The 18,076-nt window shown below is 47.1% G+C and overlaps 1 protein-coding gene across 1 annotated transcript in view; it reads left to right on the top strand.

Annotated features, from left to right (window-relative positions):
• The window catches only part of RHPN2 (rhophilin Rho GTPase binding protein 2), a 70,586-nt gene that overhangs the window by 48,378 nt on the left and 4,132 nt on the right, over positions 1-18,076 (top strand). Inside the window, exons 5-14 of the mRNA XM_019979934.2 lie at positions 1,986-2,063; positions 2,424-2,548; positions 4,595-4,761; positions 7,350-7,537; positions 7,943-8,099; positions 9,822-9,941; positions 11,400-11,594; positions 15,439-15,515; positions 15,800-15,946; positions 16,613-16,768. Of these exons, the coding sequence (XP_019835493.1) occupies positions 1,986-2,063; positions 2,424-2,548; positions 4,595-4,761; positions 7,350-7,537; positions 7,943-8,099; positions 9,822-9,941; positions 11,400-11,594; positions 15,439-15,515; positions 15,800-15,946; positions 16,613-16,768 (1,410 nt within the window). The remainder of the gene's footprint in view (positions 1-1,985; positions 2,064-2,423; positions 2,549-4,594; positions 4,762-7,349; positions 7,538-7,942; positions 8,100-9,821; positions 9,942-11,399; positions 11,595-15,438; positions 15,516-15,799; positions 15,947-16,612; positions 16,769-18,076) is intronic.

The following is an 18,076-nucleotide window of genomic DNA, read 5'->3' as shown; positions in this document are numbered from 1 at the left end:
GGCACTTTAATTTTTTAAAAAATATTTATTTATGTATTTGGCTGCACTGGGTCTTAGTTGTGGCACTGGGGGAGGGTGGGTCTTCAATCTTCATTGTGGCATTTCAGATCGTCAGCTGCGACATGTAGGCTCTTTAGTTGTGGCATTCGAATTCTTAGTTGCTGCTTGTGGGATCTTTAGTTATAGCATGTGGCATCTAGTTCCCTGAGAAAGGATGGAACCGTGACCTCTGCGTTGGCAGAGTCTTAGCCACTGGACCACAGGGAAGTCCCCTGCCAAGATGTTTTTAAATAGAAAACAACTTCCCTTTTAACTGGGCTTCTCTGATAGCTTAGTTGGTAAAGAATCCACCTGCAATGCAGGAGACCCCAGTTCCGTTCCTGGTTCCAGAAGATCTGCTGGAGAAGGGACTGGCTACCCACTCCAGTATTCTTGGGCTTCTTTTGTGGCTCAGCTGGTAAAGAATCTGCCTACAATGTAGGAAACCTGAGTTTGATCCCTGGGTTGGGAAGATTTCCTGGAGAAGGGAAAGGCTACCCACTCCGGTATTCTGACCTGGAGAATTCCATGGACTGTAGTCCATGGGGTTGCAAAGAGTCGTATACGACTGAGCGACTTTCACTTTTACTTTTTTCCCCTTTAACCAAAACAACAAAAGCAAAAGAATTTAAATATACATAAACAAAACTAAGAAAATAAATCCCACCACTTAGAAAATCACTGTAGTGTACACGTTCCCATAAATTTTTATGAGTTCTACCTGCATTTTTATGGGCTTCCCAGGTGGCGCTAGTGGTAAAGAACCCGCCTGCCAGTGCAGTAGATTAAAGAGACGTGGGTTCAATCCCTGGCTCGGGAAGATCCCCTGGAGAAGGGCATGGCAACTCACTTCAGTATTCTTGCCTGGAGAATCCCTTGGACAGAGGAACCTGGCAGGCTACAGTCCATAGGGTCGCAAAGAGTCGGACATGACTGAATTGACTTAGCATAAACGCATACCTTCAGATCAGATCAGATCAGTCGCTCAGTCGTGTCTGATTCTTTGCGACCCCATGAATCGCAGCACGCCAGGCCTCCCTGTCCATCACCAACTCCCGGAGTTCACTCAAATTCATGTCCATTGAGTCGGTGATACCATCCAGCCATCTCATCCTCTGTTGTCCCCTTCTCCTCTTGCCCCCAATCCCTCCCAGCATCAGAGTCTTTCCCAATGAGTCAACTCTTCGCATGAGGTGGCCAAAGTACTGGAGTTTCAGCTTTAGCATCATTCCTTCCCAAGAAATCCCAGGGCTGATCTCCTTCAGAATGGACTGGTTGGATCTCCTTGCAGTCCAAGGGATTCAGCTTTAGCATCATTCCTTCCAAAGAAATCCCAGGGCTGATCTTCAGAATGGACTGGTTGGATCTCCTTGCAGTCCAAGGGATTCTCAAGATGCACAGTTCAAAAGCATCAATTCTTTGGCGCTCAGCCTTCTTCACAGTCCAACTCTCACATCCATACGTGACCACAGGAAAAACCATAGCCTTGACTAGACGAACCTTTGTTGGCAAAGTAATGTCTCTGCTTTTGAATATGCTATCTAGGTTGGTCATAACTTTCCTTCCAAGGAGTAAGCGTCTTTTAATTTCATGGCTGCAGTCACCATCTGCAGTGATTTTGGAGCCCAGAAAAATAAAGTCTGACACTGTTTCCACTGTTTACCCATCTGTTTCCCATGAAGTGGTGGGACCGGATGCCATGATCTTCGTTTTCTGAATGTTGAGCTTTAAGCCAACTTTTTCACTCTCCACTTTCATCAAGAGGCTTTTGAGTTCCTCTTCACTTTCTGCCATAAGGGTGGTGTCATCTGCATATCTGAGGTTATTGATATTTCTCCCGGCAATCTTGATTCCAACTTGTGTTTCTTCCAGTCTAGCGTTTCTCATTACTATTTTACCTGTTTCTGGTTTTGAGTCACACCTTCAGTATCTCATTTTTCTTGCAGGATTTTATTCTGGAACATTACAGTGAAGATAGCTACCTCTACGAAGATGAAATAGCAGATCTCATGGATCTCAGACAAGTAGGTTTCCATGTGCAGCAGGATGGAGAGGAGACTGGCTATGATTAGAGGTTGTCCAGTCTTCTGATGATCCCATTGTTGCACTTGAAGTCTTGTAGAATCAGTGCTGGTCGGGGGTGTTAGGGAGGGGCTGTCGGAAACATCCATTCATCTTTGCCATGAAAGAAGACCACAGAGGAGACAGACATGCATGTCTGAGGCTGGGTTCCAGGACTCATGAGTTCCTCCCAGCTCTCCTAGAGTTCATGATACCAGCAGCGGGGCCCAGGCTCCAGAGAAACTGTGTGTGAACATCTTCCTGGCCCGTCCATCTGCTCTCTGTTCACCTACTCACCCCTGCGGTGGTTCCTGTCCTTTCAGGCCTGTCGGACGCCCAGCCGAAATGAGGCGGGAGTAGAGCTGCTGATGAGTTACTTCATGCAGCTGGGGTTTGTCGAGAGCCGATTCTTCCCGCCCACCCGACAGATGGGGATCCTGTTTACCTGGTAGGTGCCTGAGCTGGGGCTTTCTATCTCCAGCCACACTGGGGAGCCTCAGCCCCACACGAGCCTCCTCTGCACTGCAGCCCCCTCCTAGTTGTCCCATGAACAGAGGAGAGCATGGAGATGTGTGGATAAACCGGTGTTTGTTTATGAAGGGGATCCACAAGGAGAAGGCTCCGACAGACGGTGGCTTATTGCCTCTCAGAGCAAGTGAGCTGAGGAGAGGAGGCATTTGTGTGTGTGTGTAGAGGAGGCATGTGTGTGTTCGTATGTGTGTTCATTTTATCGTGAGGGAAACCCCAAGGCTCTGAGGTACAACTGACAAGAAGCAAGATTCTTGTCCCAGATGGGATGACGGTGGGAAACAAGTTTTCTCCCAATGACCAGGGCAGCAAACAGAAGTAGATCAGAGCTATTAAAAACTGAAGCAGAATCTTTGATTCTTCCCCAGAGTTGGTACTTTTGATGATTAGTGCTGTCCAAATATCTTGGAGGTGCTATACCTCTTCTCTGAGTTGCTTAGGAGTATGTGCATGCTTAGTCACTCAGTCTTGTCCGACTCTTTGTGACCCTACGGACTGTAGTCCGCCAGTCTCCTCTGTCCATGAGATTTCCCAGGCAAGCATACTGGAGTGAGTAGCTATTCCTTTCTCCAGGGGATCTTCCTGACCCAGGGCATTACAGGTGAATTCTTTACCATCTGAGCTACCTTGGAAGCCCAAGGAGTATGTGAAATGAAAGTAAATCGTAGCAGCTGAGAAGCATATTCAGAGTTAAATTTCACCACAGCAGATGGCTCTTGATGCTTGCTTTTGAAAGGAAGGGCAGATGACTTTTCCTAAAGGTGTGTTAGCTGCCTGCACATGAGTGAAAACCCCAAATGTGACTTCTTAGTGCTGAATTAGGGAGAAGCTCCATATCTATACCCTGGTCAATGTATGAACTTTAAAACATATCCTGAGTCTTCAAGGCCTCAGGAAGAATTATGAGGGGTTAGTAATTGCTACATTTCAAGTAGGAGCAGCCTTATTTTTTTTTAAATACACTTTATTTTTTAGAGCAGTTTCAGGTTCATAGTAAAATTGAAAGGAAGGTGCAGAGAGTTCTCATACACCCGCTGCTCCTGCACACCCAGCACGTCCTCCACCGTCAACATCCGCCGCCAGAGTGTTACGTTTGTTACAGTTGATGTACTTACAGTGGTTGCTCATCACCCAGCATCCACTGTTTACAGTTCCTGTCGGTGGTGTATGTTCCATGGGTTTGGACAAACGATCAATGACATGTGGGCTTCCTGGATGGCTCGGTGGTAAAGAATCCCCCTGCCAATGTAGGACAAGTGGGTTCGATCCCCAGGTTGGGGAGATCCCCTGGAGAAGGAAATGACAACCCAATCTAGTATTCTCCCCTGGGAAATCCCATGGACAGAGGAGCCTATCGGGCTACAGGCCATGGGATCGCAAAAGAGCCAGACGTCACTTAGCGACTAAACAGCAAGGACATGCATCCCCGTTATAGCATCACACAGAGCGGTTCCATGACCCTGCAGTCTTCTGCGCTCCCCCTAGGCATCCCCGCCCCTTGGCACTCCCCAGCCCTGGCAACCACTGATTCTTTTTGTCTCTGCTGTCTTGTCTTTTCCAGAATGTCATATAGTTGGAATCATACAGTAGGTAGCCTTTCCGGATTGGCCTGTCTCACTTAGTCACATGCACTTAAGGTTTCTTGTGTCTTTTTATGCCTTCATAGTTCATTTCTTTTTTTTTTTTTTTTAAGTGTTGCGTAGTTTTCCACTGTATGGCTGTACCACAGTTTGTGTGTCCATTCACCTATGGAAGGACATCCTGGTTAAGAAGCGGCCCCGTTTCTCTTTGTGCTTGTGGGCGTCTTAACAGTATGAGCAGGCCCATAGTCTTGCTTGAGATAAAAGCCTCATTGCATGTGCATCTTTGAGTTTTATTCAAGAAATAAGTTTTGTCCGTTTTTACCCCCAAACGGCACTCACTAGCCAAGGGATCCATATTCTCAAAAGATGTTTCTTTTACATAGGTATGACTCCCTCACCGGGGTTCCGGTCAGCCAACAGAACTTGCTGCTGGAGAAGGCCAGCATCCTGTTTAACATCGGAGCCCTCTATACACAGATCGGCACCCGGTGCAATCGACAGACAGAAGCTGGGCTGGAGAGCACGGTGGATGCCTTTCAGAGAGCCGCAGGTATGTCTCCAAGGAGGCGCTGCCACTGAGATAGAGCTCTGGCTCTGCCAAGTGGCCCGGTACCTGAGCTGAAGGGGGTCTGTGGATCCTCCCCAGGCCCACGCTTGGCCTCAGAAGCCTGAAAGGGCCTGGCCAGCTTCCGGAGCTGGTGGCTCTTCCCATCAGGAAAATTGCTTCCTGGCTCAAACCCGGTCGTCTCCGTCTGACTGTGGCTCATGTACACAGTGGTTAATGATTAATCTTTTCCGAATGAGTGGCCCCACGGATGGCAGTGGATGAACTGTGTCTTTGAATACAGTTTTGAAGAAGAGAATAAGTTTTCTCAAGCGGTGAGAATGTAGGCTTTTTCTTTCCTCCGGCAGTGTGCCTCATCAGTGAGTGTTACCATCCGTGCCTTTTTTATGTGAATTCTGAGAAGCTTGCTCACCCACAGTTGCTCTTCTTGGCTCCCTGCTAAGTGACACTTAGCACCAGCCTGTGGAGGAGCAGGCGGTGGTTGGCAGCCCATGGGTGCAGTGGGTAGGCCTGTCTCCTGGGTGCTCAAGGGTCCTGGCTGACTCCCCTCGAGCTGTGTCCTGCGCAGTTGGCATAGGGATTACAGGCAGAAGTGGCCACAGTGCTGACCACCGTGCGATGCCCGGAGCTGGCTCCATAATAAGTGTCTTTCTGTGCCAGTCCTTGTCACTCTACTTTGGGCTGTTACTCTGGCAGAAAATTTTGGGGGGTATCTCATTTTCCTCTGCAAGGCTGTGAAGAACCATGGCTTTGCCGTTTGGGCTGGTCATGATATTGTTTGGTTAAACAATAGATAGATCCCTTGGGAGAAAACACCATGCTGAAATTTCATGTGGGAGTTGAATTCTTTCACTGTAAATCCTTTTCTGGGCTCATCTTTCTTTCTGAAGAATCTGAAGCAGGTATGCCTGTCTCTAAGATTCCAGAGACATGGACAAAACAAAGCTTGAGAACAGAGTGAGAGTGGACCCCAGAGAGCCTGCAGCCTGGCCTTCCTCCTGCAGGGCAGCTTGTGCTTTGCAGCAAAACCAGAGGAACCAGTCAGATGGGATTTTGCCAGGAGGTTTTATTTCAGCTCTAGGTTGCTTTGCCAGTTAATGCTGTGACACTTTTCTAACACATAAGAAAGTCAGCTGAGGGCTATAGCATGAAAATTTCCACTAGAGTGACTGAGCTGATCTTCTCTGAGGTTCTGCAGAAAAAGCCTTGAGTTTCTGAATGACCCAGAGGTTAAGAGTGAACATGACCCCCTGCGAGTCCTTTAGTCATTCTGTCTTCCTTCACTTCCCTCAGTTGCCTAGTCACGTATGGAATTTCTCACAAGGGTCCAGGTGAGACAGGAATGGACAGGGAGCAGGCTGGTTTCCTTGCTTGATACAGATGTAAACGTTTTGGAAGAGAACTGGAAAACAAAAGTCTTCTTACTGGTAAAACATACATAACAAAATTACCACTGTAACCATTTTTAGGAGTAGTTTGTTGGTATCAAGTACAGCCACACTGTTGTGCAACTGTCTATCTCCAGAACTTTTTTTATCACCCCAAAGGGAAACTCTGTCCCATTAAACAATAACTCCATTCCCTCCTCCCTGCAGCCCATGTGTGTCTATGAATTTGACTATTCCAGATACCTCAGCTCAGGGTGATGGACCTACTTCACGTAGCATGATGTCTTCATTCATGTTGTACCATGTGTCAGAATTGACTTCTTTTTTTTTTTTTGAAGATTGATTCACTTATTTTTGGCTGTGCTGAGTCTTCACTGTGGGCTTTTCTTCAGTTGTGAGGGGGCGGGGGGGCTACTCTGGTTGCCCAGCAACGCCTTTTCATTGCAGTGGCCTCTCTTATCGCAGAGCATGGGATCTAGGGCACGCGGGCTTCAGTAACTGCAGCGTGTGAGCTCAGTAGTTGTGGCTCCTGGGCTCTAGAGCACAGTCTCAGTTGTTGCGGTACAGGGACTTAGCTGCTTATGAGCATGTGGGAACTTCCCAGGCCAGAGATCAAACCCAGCCCTCCTACATTGGCAGGCAGATGCTTTACCGCTGAGCCACCAGGGAAGCCCTTGCCTTTTAAAAAAAATATATTTATTTCATTTATTTGGCTGCCCCAGGTCTTAGTTGCAGCACAAGGGATCTTTGATCTTAGTTACGGCGTGTGGGATCTAGTTCCCCGACCAGGGATCAAACTGGGAGTATGAAGTCTTAGCCACCGGGCCACCAGGGAAGTCCCAGGGCTGAAAATACTCCATTGTATGTATATACCACACTTGATTTATCCTCATATCTCAAATGTCGATGGACATTTGAGTTGTTTCCACCTTTTGGTTACTAGGAATAATGCTGCCATGAGCATTCTTGTATAAATATCAGTTTAAGCCACTGCTTTCAATTCTGTGGGGTTATACCCAGGAGTGGAATTGCTGGTTTTTATGGTAATTGAGAATCAGAGTTTTCTAAAGATGCTTTGAGACACTAGTTTCATATTTTTGCTTCATCATTTTTTATATTCTTGAGTAGCAATGGTGAAATAAACAGGATATCCCTAACTAATTCTCAAAACAATTCCAATTGCAGGGGTTTTAAACTACCTGAAGGAGACGTTTACTCACACTCCAAGTTACGACATGAGCCCCGCCATGCTCAGTGTGCTGGTCAAAATGATGCTGGCACAAGCCCAAGAAAGCACGTTTGAGAAGGTCTGCCTCCCTGGGCTCCAGAACGAATTCTTCCTCCTGGTGAAGGTGGCTCAGGAAGCGGCCAAGGTGAGCCTTGCTGTTTCCCCTGACTTCTGGGGCGAGCAGGGTGCATTGGTGTGGGCCCACTGGAGAGAGCAGGGGCTTCCCACGGCAGCTTGCCTGTGACCTGGGCAGCCTGCCCGCCCTGGCTGGCCAGAGCACTGGCTTGCGTTTTGTTGGCAAGTCAGTGTTTCAGATACGGATCACTGATTCCATCTGCAGCTGAGCCTAAAGACCAGCATAATGATGGTGGCCCAGGCTCCCTGTTAACTCTGACATTGACAACACTGGGAGCCCTTGGAATAGCTCCCAGATTGCGGAGCGGCCTCTGGCAGGGGCCGCCACAGAGAAGAAAGGGCTCTTTTTCTGCAGCCCGGATACGTGAGGGCCCCTGTGCCAGGCTCCCCACTCCCAGTGTTCCTTCCGTTCTAGGTGGGAGAGGTCTATCGGCAGCTGCACACGGCCATGAACCAGGAGCCGGTGAAGGAGAACATCCCGTACTCCTGGGCCAGCTTGGCCTGCGTGAAGGCCCACCACTATGAAGCCCTGGCCCACTACTTCACAGCCACCCTGCTCATCGACCACCAGCGTAAGGCTGGGCGGCCTGGGGCTCCGGGCTTTGGTCAGGGTTGCAGGCTTGCTGCCTCTGGGTGACACTGAGCTGAGCGAGAGCTTTCTGCTTGCCTGAGAGATGCTCAGCAGCCTGGGGGCAGAGGGTGGGGGTTACACGTAGGCCCAGGTAGCTGTCACACAGGGTGGGATGAGGGGTGATGTGGTATTGCTATGCGAGGGGGAGGGGGTAGCGTTTCTTCTGCCTGGGGTGGAGCTGACAGCTTCATGGAGATATTTCGCCTGGAATCCAGGACCAGGGCTAGATCAGGGAGATACTCACCTCAAACACAAAATCTAAGGGGATGCCCGTGAACTCAGTAATTGAGATAATGTTTTAACATGTAATTGTAGATGAATCAAAACTGAGGCAAAAATTCACGGTGATCAAAACTTTAAAAGAAGACACCGTAAAACTTTAAATGAAGACACCGGTTGGGACTTCCCTGGCAGTCCAGTGGTTAAGACTCCGTGCTTCCACTTCATGAAGCACGGGTTTGATCCCTGGTCAGGGAATTAAGATCCCACATGCGGTGTGGCGTGGTCAAAAACAAATTAATAAAAGAAAATGAAGATGCAGATAATAACGGTGGTATGCTGAGCCACATTGGAGCATGAAACAAAGGAAATTTGATGTTCATCATGAATATTTTTGCATTAATTTTGATACTTAGAAAATTGTATTAAACTATCATATATACCTTGGTGGCTGGGTTTAGAGCACCTGCTTAAATTTTCAGCCTAGGGTGAACGCCTCACTCTCCTCCCCCTAATCTTGGCTCTGATCTGAGGTTGTAGGTGGGGAAGGGACTTTTGTTGCAATTTGTGCTCATCAAGGCAGCCCTCCAAGTAACGGAAAGGCCATCCTCTGGGGCCAGACTGCCTGGGTTCATATCTCAGCTCTGTCATTTACTAGCTAGGTGATCTTGGGCAAGTTACTTAGCTGCTCTGTGCCTCAGTTTTCTCATCTATAAAACGGAAATATGAAGAGATCCTATCTCACAAGCTGTTGTGAAAACTAAACGCCTCTGTGCAAAGCTATATAGTGCTTCTTATATGGAGGCCTCTCTGTGTTAGCTGCTCCTGCTGGGATTATTATAGTCTTTTGAGCGGAACTAGTCGGGTAAACCAATAGAAATACAGTCATTGAGGTAGGAACACAAATGGGGCAGAAGTTGGAGTCCTTGGTATAGTCATGGAGGCTCCTCCGAGGCAGGCACTGCCATCTGAGTTAGACTTGGGACTCTGAGGGGGACTTTTCCAGTGGAACGAGGAAGGAGAGGACAGCTAGAGTGAGAACAGGATCTGACTGGGTCCTGGAACGGAGGCTGTTGAGGTAGTGCTGGGTGGTTTGGTGAAGTTAGGAATGGACATGTACCAGGGAGGGTGCAGGCAGGGAGGCCCTCAGAGGTTTAAGGCAGGGCTGTGCTTGAAGGTTCGTGAGATGGTGACTGGGAGGAAGTAGAGATCAGAGCCTTGGAGCCAAATCATGAGCCCCTAGAGTGAGATTGGCCCCCCTGCACAAAGACCTTGGGTTGGATTGCCTGGGTGTGGCTAGGGCTGGAAAGGAGACCTGTTATCCCAAGTGCCTTGTTAAGCTGGGGATGTAGTTGAAAGCGGGATTTCAGTGGGTCTGTGGAGCCGTGTATAAAGGCTGCACCACGGCCATGAGAAAGGATCTATCTTGCGGTTCCTGTTGCAGTGAAGCCTGGTGAAGATGAGGACCACCAGGAGAAGTGCCTGTCCCAGCTCTACAGCCACATGCCAGAGGGACTGACACCCTTGGCCACCCTGAAGAATGTGCATCAGCGGCAGCTACTGGGTGCGTGCTGGCTCTCCTGCTCCCTTCCTCCCTTGTGTCCCATCTGACCCATCCAGCTGCTCCCACTCACTGACAACCCCAGACAGGTTGCCAGGGCAGGGCCTGGGGAGTAGGTCTTCTGAGTCATTGTGGCCACTCTGGATTCAGAAACCAGGAGGCACAGTCCTCTAGTCTCAGCAGGCTTCCAGAGCTGTGTTCTCATGGGTTCTGTGTGCGCCCAGCCCTCCCACAGTGGAGCCAGTGCTTTGGCAGTCTTCCAGCTCCCTAGTGGTCCAGGGGATGGTCCTTGGTCATCCTATTCTGGAAGCATGCATTTCGTAGGCCACACTTAAGAACTGATAATGAATTGTCCTAGTTTGGTCTCTAACAGATCTCAGAGCAAGTTTTCTGTGTCCAAATCTGAGTTCTTCCACCACTCAAACTTGCCCCCCATCCCACCCATGCACTTTCCCCATCTCAGTGATGGTGACTTCATCTTTCTAGGTTTGCAGGCCAGAAACCTAGGACTCACTCTTTACCTTCATCTTGCTTTCTCACCCATCTTTGATTAGCAAATCTTGTTGACTCTACCTAGAAAAATATCCCAAATCTGATCACTTCTTACCTACTACCCTGGTCCAAGCCATGCTTATGTGGTGCCTGCTTAATAGACATTAACTTGCTTAAACCTCACCCAACCCTATGAGATAGATGTGGTATGATCCCCAGTTTTCATTTGAGGAGAGAGAGGTCCAGAGAGGTCACACAGCTTGCCCAGCTTTTTACCAGGAGCCCTCGTGCTCTCATCTCACCCAGAGAAGGATAGGAGTCTTCACCGGTGCTTTTGAGGTTGGACATGGTCAGGCTCCTGTTCCTCTCTGGCCTCATTCTCCATCCTTCTCTGCAGCCTTCACTCTCCCCAGCGAAACTTCCAAGCCCCTTGTTGTCCTTAAACATTCAGGCATGCTGCTGTCCCAGGGCCTTTGCACTTGCTGCTCTTCTGGGAATGCTTCAGGGCTGTACTTAAGTTAACCTCCTAAAAGGCCTTTTCTGATCACACATCATAGAAGGGCGACTCCTCATTCCGCATTTTCTCAAGTACTACATCTGCCTATTACTTTTGTTTCTGCTTTATTTTTCTCCAGAACCTTAATGCCGCATGACCCATTATACATTTATTTGCTTGTTATTTTTCTGTCTTCAGTCATTAGCATGCAAACTCAATGAATATAGAGGCTAGCTTTTGCTTTATCTCTAATGCCTAGAACATTTGGTAAATGTTTGCTGAATGATAGTTCTAGAGACACAAGTGAGCATACTGCACACACATTTCAGAGGGACTGAAGCCTTCCAGGCAGATCCTTCAGGAAAGAGAATGTCCACCTTTCTGGGCAGATCCTTGGGCACTCAGGCTCTCCATGAAGTGCTCACGTTGCAGTTTGTTGCGCGTGACCGGTGGTGTTGATTTTCTGTGGGCAGGGAAATCCCATCTGTGCCAAGCTGTTACCCACCACGAGGAGTCCATGAGGGAGGCCAGCCTGTGCAAGAAGCTCCGCGACATCGACGTGCTGCAAGAGGTGCTGTCCGCGGCACACGACCGGTCCCAGCTTAAGTACACTCAGCTCCGGGAGGACGATGACCTCCTGAACTTGACCGACGCTCCCGACATCGTCTGTGAGTGGCGTGGGTGCCAGTGCAGAGTGCGCTGCATGAGAGGCAGGGCTGCTCAAGTGCTCCTCTTGCCCTGGAATCCTTACCTTCTCATTCTCAGATCGAGGCCTCCTTCATGGTCTTTGTTGACCCTTTAGTGGCAGCTGACCCCCTCCTGCCCCTCATATCGCCACCTCTGATGTCAGGGTCCTGCCACCTTGGTTGTGCTCCGACTTTCCTTCCCACTCTTCGCTGACTGCCTTTCCCAATCCCAGTCTCCCCTCTTGGCATTCTTGAGGGTCTCCTCTCCCTGGTTTCCTTCCTTTAGATTCCTTTCCTTGAAGTCTCATGACCTACTCTGGGGTTGTAGCCATTACTGATAGTCAGGAGACCCCAGAAACTGCCTTTTACCTGGACATTTTCCCTATGCTCTATACCCACCCACATACCACCATTTTAATGGAAATCTGCACTTTGCTATCTGTCTGACACCTCCGACTGTATGATTTGAAAGCCACCTGCATCCTTATTCCTCCTCCAAGGCTTGATCTTGGAAGGTGTGGTTTCATTGATCTGTGTGTCTGTTTTTGTGCCCACGCTAATACTGTTTTGATTACTGTAACTTCATTTATAATTGAAATCAGGGAGCATGATTTCATGCTGGAGGTCTAGCTTTGTTCTTTTATCTCAAGATTGTTTTGGTTATTTGGGATCTTTTGTGGTTCTATACAAATTTTAGAATTATTTGTTCTAGTTCTGTTAAATATGCCTTTGGATTTTTGATAGTGATTGCACTGAATCAGTAGATTGCTTATATCCATATATATATATGTAACAGTTGGACATTTTAACAATATAACTTCTCTAGTCTACAGACATGGAATATCTTTCCATTTATTTGTGTTTTCTTCAGTTTCTTTTATCAGTGTCTTATAGTTTGCAGTATAGAGATCTTTCACTTCCTTGGGTAAATTTATTCCTATGTATTTTATTATTTTTGATGTAATTGTAAATTAGATTGTTTTCTTAATTTCTCTTTCTGATAGTTATTTGTGAATATACTGGATTTATGTTTATATAATGGACTTCTGTTTATTGATTTTGTATCCTGCAACTTTCCTGAATTCATTCATTAGTTCAAATATAGTCCATGGGTTTGCACAGAGTCAGATATGACTTAGCTACTGAACAACAATTAGGGTTCTCTATTTGTAGTATTATGTCATCTGCACATGGTAACAGTTTTACTCCTTTCTGATTTGGATGTCTAATTTTTTTTTTTTTTGTCTAATTGCTATGGCTAGGACTTCCAGTACCATGTAAAATAAAAGTTGTAAGAGTGGGCATCCCTGTCTTGTTCCTCATCTTAGAGGAGAACTTTTCAAGGTTTGTCATATGTGGCCTTTAATATGTTGAGGCTTGTTCCCTCTATACCCACTTTGTTGAGGTTTTTTTCTTTTTAATCATAAATAGATGCTGATGAGTTTGTTTCTGATTCCACTTATAGAAGAGATCTTGTACCACCAGCACTTTCTAAGCATCTCTAAGGTGTTGAGCACTGTCCTGAGTTTAGAAATATGTAAATAAACTGGTTAGTTGCTGTAGCCCTTGGGGAGGTAGTGGTCAGTTCTGCCTTGAAGGGCAGGAGTTGGGAGGTGGACGGTTGCCTGGAAAGGTGACCTTACAGTTAAAAATGACTAGACTCTTTCCAGGAGTTAGAAGAAAGGGAGTGAAGTAGCCCAATTGAGGGAACCTCCTTTGACCAAGCCCTCTTCCACCCCACTCCCTACACCTCTGTCCCCAGTCTCTGAAGTTCCACCGCATTTTCAGGGACCAGCTTCTAGAGACAGAACCCTCCTCAAGCTAGAATCCTGAGTTTGTCAGTAGTAAAGTTGGCTAATGTCTGTTGAGGATTTGAGATCTGCTAGGGAGTTGGTGATAGACAGGGAGGCCTGGCGTGCTGCGGTCCACTCTTTGTTGCAAAGAGTCGGACACAACTGAGTGACTGAACTGAACTGAAGTGAGGAACAACATTAAGCCTCAGATGTATATAGAATTTCATTTTACTCATTCTCACCCTTATCTTAAAGATGAGGCAATGCAGGCTTAGAGAGATCAAAGTCTTTGCTCCAGATGACCAAGATGGTTGGTGGAAACAAGAATGCACTCAAGAATTCTCCTTTATGGACACAGGCTACTTCCTTGGCAACTTGTCCCTGCAGTGTGGTCTGTGGCTACGAAGTAGAGACAACCTCCATAGAAGGAGGGAGATGCACAGCTCCTGGTGAGGTTTTCTGGGGATGGCAGCACCAGTCTTGTAGTAGATGAGCAGCCTGCATGAGCCCAATGCTGTGTGAAACAGTAAGAAACCACAGGGTCATCCTGTGAATAGAGGTTCAGCCTTCTTGGCATTGCCAGTCTTCTTCCCCAGATTTTCTTTTTTTTTATATTGTTTTTCATGTATTCTTAGCCTGCACTGGGATCCTTTGATAAACACTGACTAGCCTCGTGGGAAGGGTTGGCTTGTTGTTGTTCAGTTGCTAAGTTGTGTTTGGCTCTTTGTCACCCCATGGACTCAGCATGCCAGGCTTCCCTGTTCTCCACTATCTCCCTGAGTTTGCTCAAACTCATGTCTATTGAGTCAGTGATGTCATCCAACCATCTCATCTTCTGTCACTCCCTTTTCCTCTTGCCCTCAATCTTTCCCAGCATCAGGGTCTTTTCCAGTGAGTCATCTCTTTGCATCAGGTGGCCAAAGTGTTGAAGCTTCAACTTCAGCATCAGTTCTTCTAATGAATATTCAGGATTGATTTCCTTTAGGATTGACTGGTTTGATCCCCTTGCAGTCCAAGGGACTCTCAACAGTCTTCTCTAGCATCACAAAACCATCAATTCTTCAGTGCTCAGGCTTGGTCCAAGTCTATGGCGCTTAGACATCCAAATCTTATGGTCCAACTCTCACATGTGTACATGACTACTGAAAAAACCATAGCTTTGACTGTATGGACCTTTGTCAGCAAAGTAATGTCTCTGCTTGTTAATATGCTCTCTGGGTGTCATAGCTTTTCTTCCAAGGAACAAGCGTCTTTTAATTTCATGGCTGCAGTGCCAAGAATATGATGGTGGAGCTATTTAGCTATTGATGCACTGATTTGGCAAACCCACTTCTCACTGTGAAATCCTCACATTGCATGTTAATAATGAAAAGAGGAAGCACGTCTTGACCAAAACTTAGTGTTGAAAGCATGGTATTTCCCCAAGAGCCACACCTGAAATGTAAGTTACTTCTCAGTAGGATTTTATGAGTATCAGAGGATGTCCACTAGAACAGGGGTCCCTAGCCACTGGGCCTCAGACCGGTACCAGGCTATGGCCTCTTAGGAAACAGGCCTCCCAGCAGGAGGTGAGCAGGGGGTGAGCTGTGTTTATAGCTGCTCCCCATCGCTTGCATTACCGCCTGAGCTCCATCTCCTGTCAGATCAGCCGCAACATTAAATTCTTGTAGGAGCATGGATCCTAACCCTAAAGTCAAGGCAGAGTATCCTGAGATTGCCATAAAATAGAAATAAAGTGCCCAATAAATGTAATGCACTTTGAATCATCCTGAAACCATCTCTGCCCCCTGATCCATGGAAAAATTGTCTTCCACAAAATGGGTCCCTAGAGCCAAAAAGGCTGGGCACTGTTGCACTAGAATGCAAATAAGCTCCCTTGAAGGCAGGGAATTTGTCTTATATCACTATCTGTCCCAGCCCCAGAGTGGGGTATAGCTCAGAGTAGATACCCAAGTGGACTTAGGCCTGAGTTTTCACAAATAACTTTCAATTACAGAATCACTTATGCTTTTACTTTTAACCTTCTTTTCCAGCTAAAACCGAGCGAGAAGTTGAAATTATAGTCCCACAGTTCTCTAAAGTGACAGTAACGGACTTCTTCCAGAAGCTGGTATGTTGAACATGTATTTCATAATGACTTGAGGGGAAGGCTTTTTTATAAGTTGCAAGTATGTAGAGATGCAATATGACATAATTTTGTTTTAAATATGTTGATCTTTTAGAGAAAATGGCAATGAACGTTCTTGTATGACTTTGTAGTGCAGATTATTGCGGATGGTATCATGAGTCTCTTGAGCAGGGCCGAATGAAATCTGTGAGGATGATCATTTCCTCTAGCTTTCAAATGCCTGACTCAGCCTTCCGATCCTAACCTAATGATGCTCTATTCCCAAGGGTCCTTTATCTGTGTTTTCGGCTAACAAGAGATGGACGGCTCCTCGAAGTATTCACTTCACTGCAGAAGAAGGGGACTTGGGGTTCACTCTGAGAGGAAACTCCCCAGTTCAAGTCCACTTCCTGGATCCGTACTGCTCTGCTGCGGTAAGCATGGATCCTTCTAGATTGGAAGCAAAACTCACTGGCACCCTTTCAGTCAGTCTGGTAAAGTACAGACAGAGTTAAGTGTTAGTTGCTCAGTCGTGTCTGACTCTTTGTGACCTGATGGGCTGTAGCCCGCCAGGCTCCCCGTCATGGGATTCTCCAGGCAAGAATACTGGAGTGGGTAGCCATTCCTTTCACCGGGAGATCTTCCCAACCCAGGGATAGGACCTGGGTCTTCTGCTTTGCAGGCAGATTCTTTACCATCTGAGCCACCAGGGTAAAGTGTGCTGTCCACACAAATACACTAGGGTGATTTGATTTAGGGCTCCTCTAAGTAAAAGGCCTGGTTTTATGTGAAAGGCCTTTCATACCTTTCTTGCCCAAAGAGAAACAGATTAATTTTTGCCTTTTTTTTTTTTTAAACTGGAGTGTAATTGCTTTACAATGTTGTGTTAGTTCCTGCTGTACAATAAAATGTATCAGCTATTTGTATTCATGTATCCATCTGTCTCGGGCCCCCCTCCTACACTCTCCACACCCACCACAATTTTTGCCTTCTTGAAGTTAACTTATGCAGATAACTATTTTATTAATGAACTTGGGAACTACTTCAGGGATTTCACTGAACAGAACGTTGACCTGTATTGAAATCATATTTTTTTTTAGGCGGCAGGAACCAAGGAAGGGGATTATATTGTTTCCATTCAAGACGTGGATTGTAAGTGGCTGACGCTGAGTGAGGTTATGAAGATGCTGAAGAGCTTTGGCCAGGATGACATTGAGATGAAGGTCGTGAGCCTCCTGGATGCCACATCGACCATGGTGAGTGCTGATACCTGCTGGCAGTAAATAGTGATGTGAAGTCAGGGTGAGTCCAGCCTCAGAGGTTTTTACCAGGACCCCTGCCTCCTGCCTGCATTTGTAACATGCCACAGATGACTGAGCTGTAAGTTTGTCATCACCAAGAATGTGTTCAACTTGGGTCAGAGAAATCACTAGAAAGCTTTTTTTTTTTTTAAATCTTAAAGAACCAATTGATCTTTCTGATTAAATTCTCTTCCATTGCAAAAGTGATACATACTCGTGGTTAAAAAATATACATATTCAAATGGTACAGAAGGTGTGTGGAAGATGCTCTTCTCAGGAGCGTTAGCACTTTCCTGTGCGATCTCGGGACGTGTCTGAGCCCGTGCAAGTTCACATGCACAGTTCTATTCTTTTGTGTCCCCAAGGAGGAGGACCTGTCGCATTCACGCTTTTCTGTACTCGCTGCATTTAATTTTGTACGTTGGATGCTTCTGTTTAGAACAGTACGCATTTACTCATTCAGCAGCCATTGACTGGGCATCAGTTGTGTGCCAGGCCCTTCTCAGGTGTTGGAGCTCCAGCTGAAATAAGATAAGGTCCTACCCCACAAAGCTGGCACTAAATACATAAAGAAGTAGTTGTGATTTTGGTCAGTGCTGTGAAGGAAATAACTTGTGTAATGGGCTAGGATGATTGGGGCTGGGAGGGGCTCCTGGACGGGGCTGCACTGAGGCTTGAGTGTAGGGAGGAACCAGCCATGTGAAGAGGCATAAGCCAAGCATATGGGGACTTCCCTAGTGTCCAGTGGTTAAGACTCCACACTTCCAATGTAGGGGGTGCGGGTTCAGTCCCTGGTTGGGGAATTAAGATCCCACATACCACGCGGCATAGCATGCCCACCCTCCCACCCCAAGAAAAAAGAGCATAGAGACAGGGGCACCAACAGGTGCAGATACCAGACCCGCTGGCAGGACTGAGCTTCACTTGCTAGAGGAACTAAAAGGCCTTTCAGCTGGAGCATCGAGACAAAGGGCCAGCGTGGTGAGAAGTGAGGTGGGAGACAGGCAGTGAAGGAAGTTTCCCCTTATGACATGCGGAATGATGTGCTGTGATGTTTATTGTAGAAAGCTGTTGTGCTGCCTGGAGGCTGGCCACGTGGCTGCAGAGCGAGCTGGCCGTGGCAGTCACCCCCGCCAGTGATGTTAGCGGCTTTACACTAGGGGGTGGCGGTGGAGGTGGGGAGCAGTGGATGTGCGCGTGACTTAACCGGGAGGCAGAGCTGACAAATTTGCAGAAGAGTTGTGTATTAAAGATGGTAGACAA

The sequence above is a fragment of the Bos indicus genome, chromosome 18 (assembly GCF_029378745.1).
Source record: "Bos indicus isolate NIAB-ARS_2022 breed Sahiwal x Tharparkar chromosome 18, NIAB-ARS_B.indTharparkar_mat_pri_1.0, whole genome shotgun sequence".
In the NCBI taxonomy this organism is placed as follows: Eukaryota; Metazoa; Chordata; class Mammalia; order Artiodactyla; family Bovidae; genus Bos; species Bos indicus.
The sequence above is the reverse complement of the archived record's forward strand: the minus strand, read 5'-3'. Positions and strand labels throughout refer to the sequence as shown.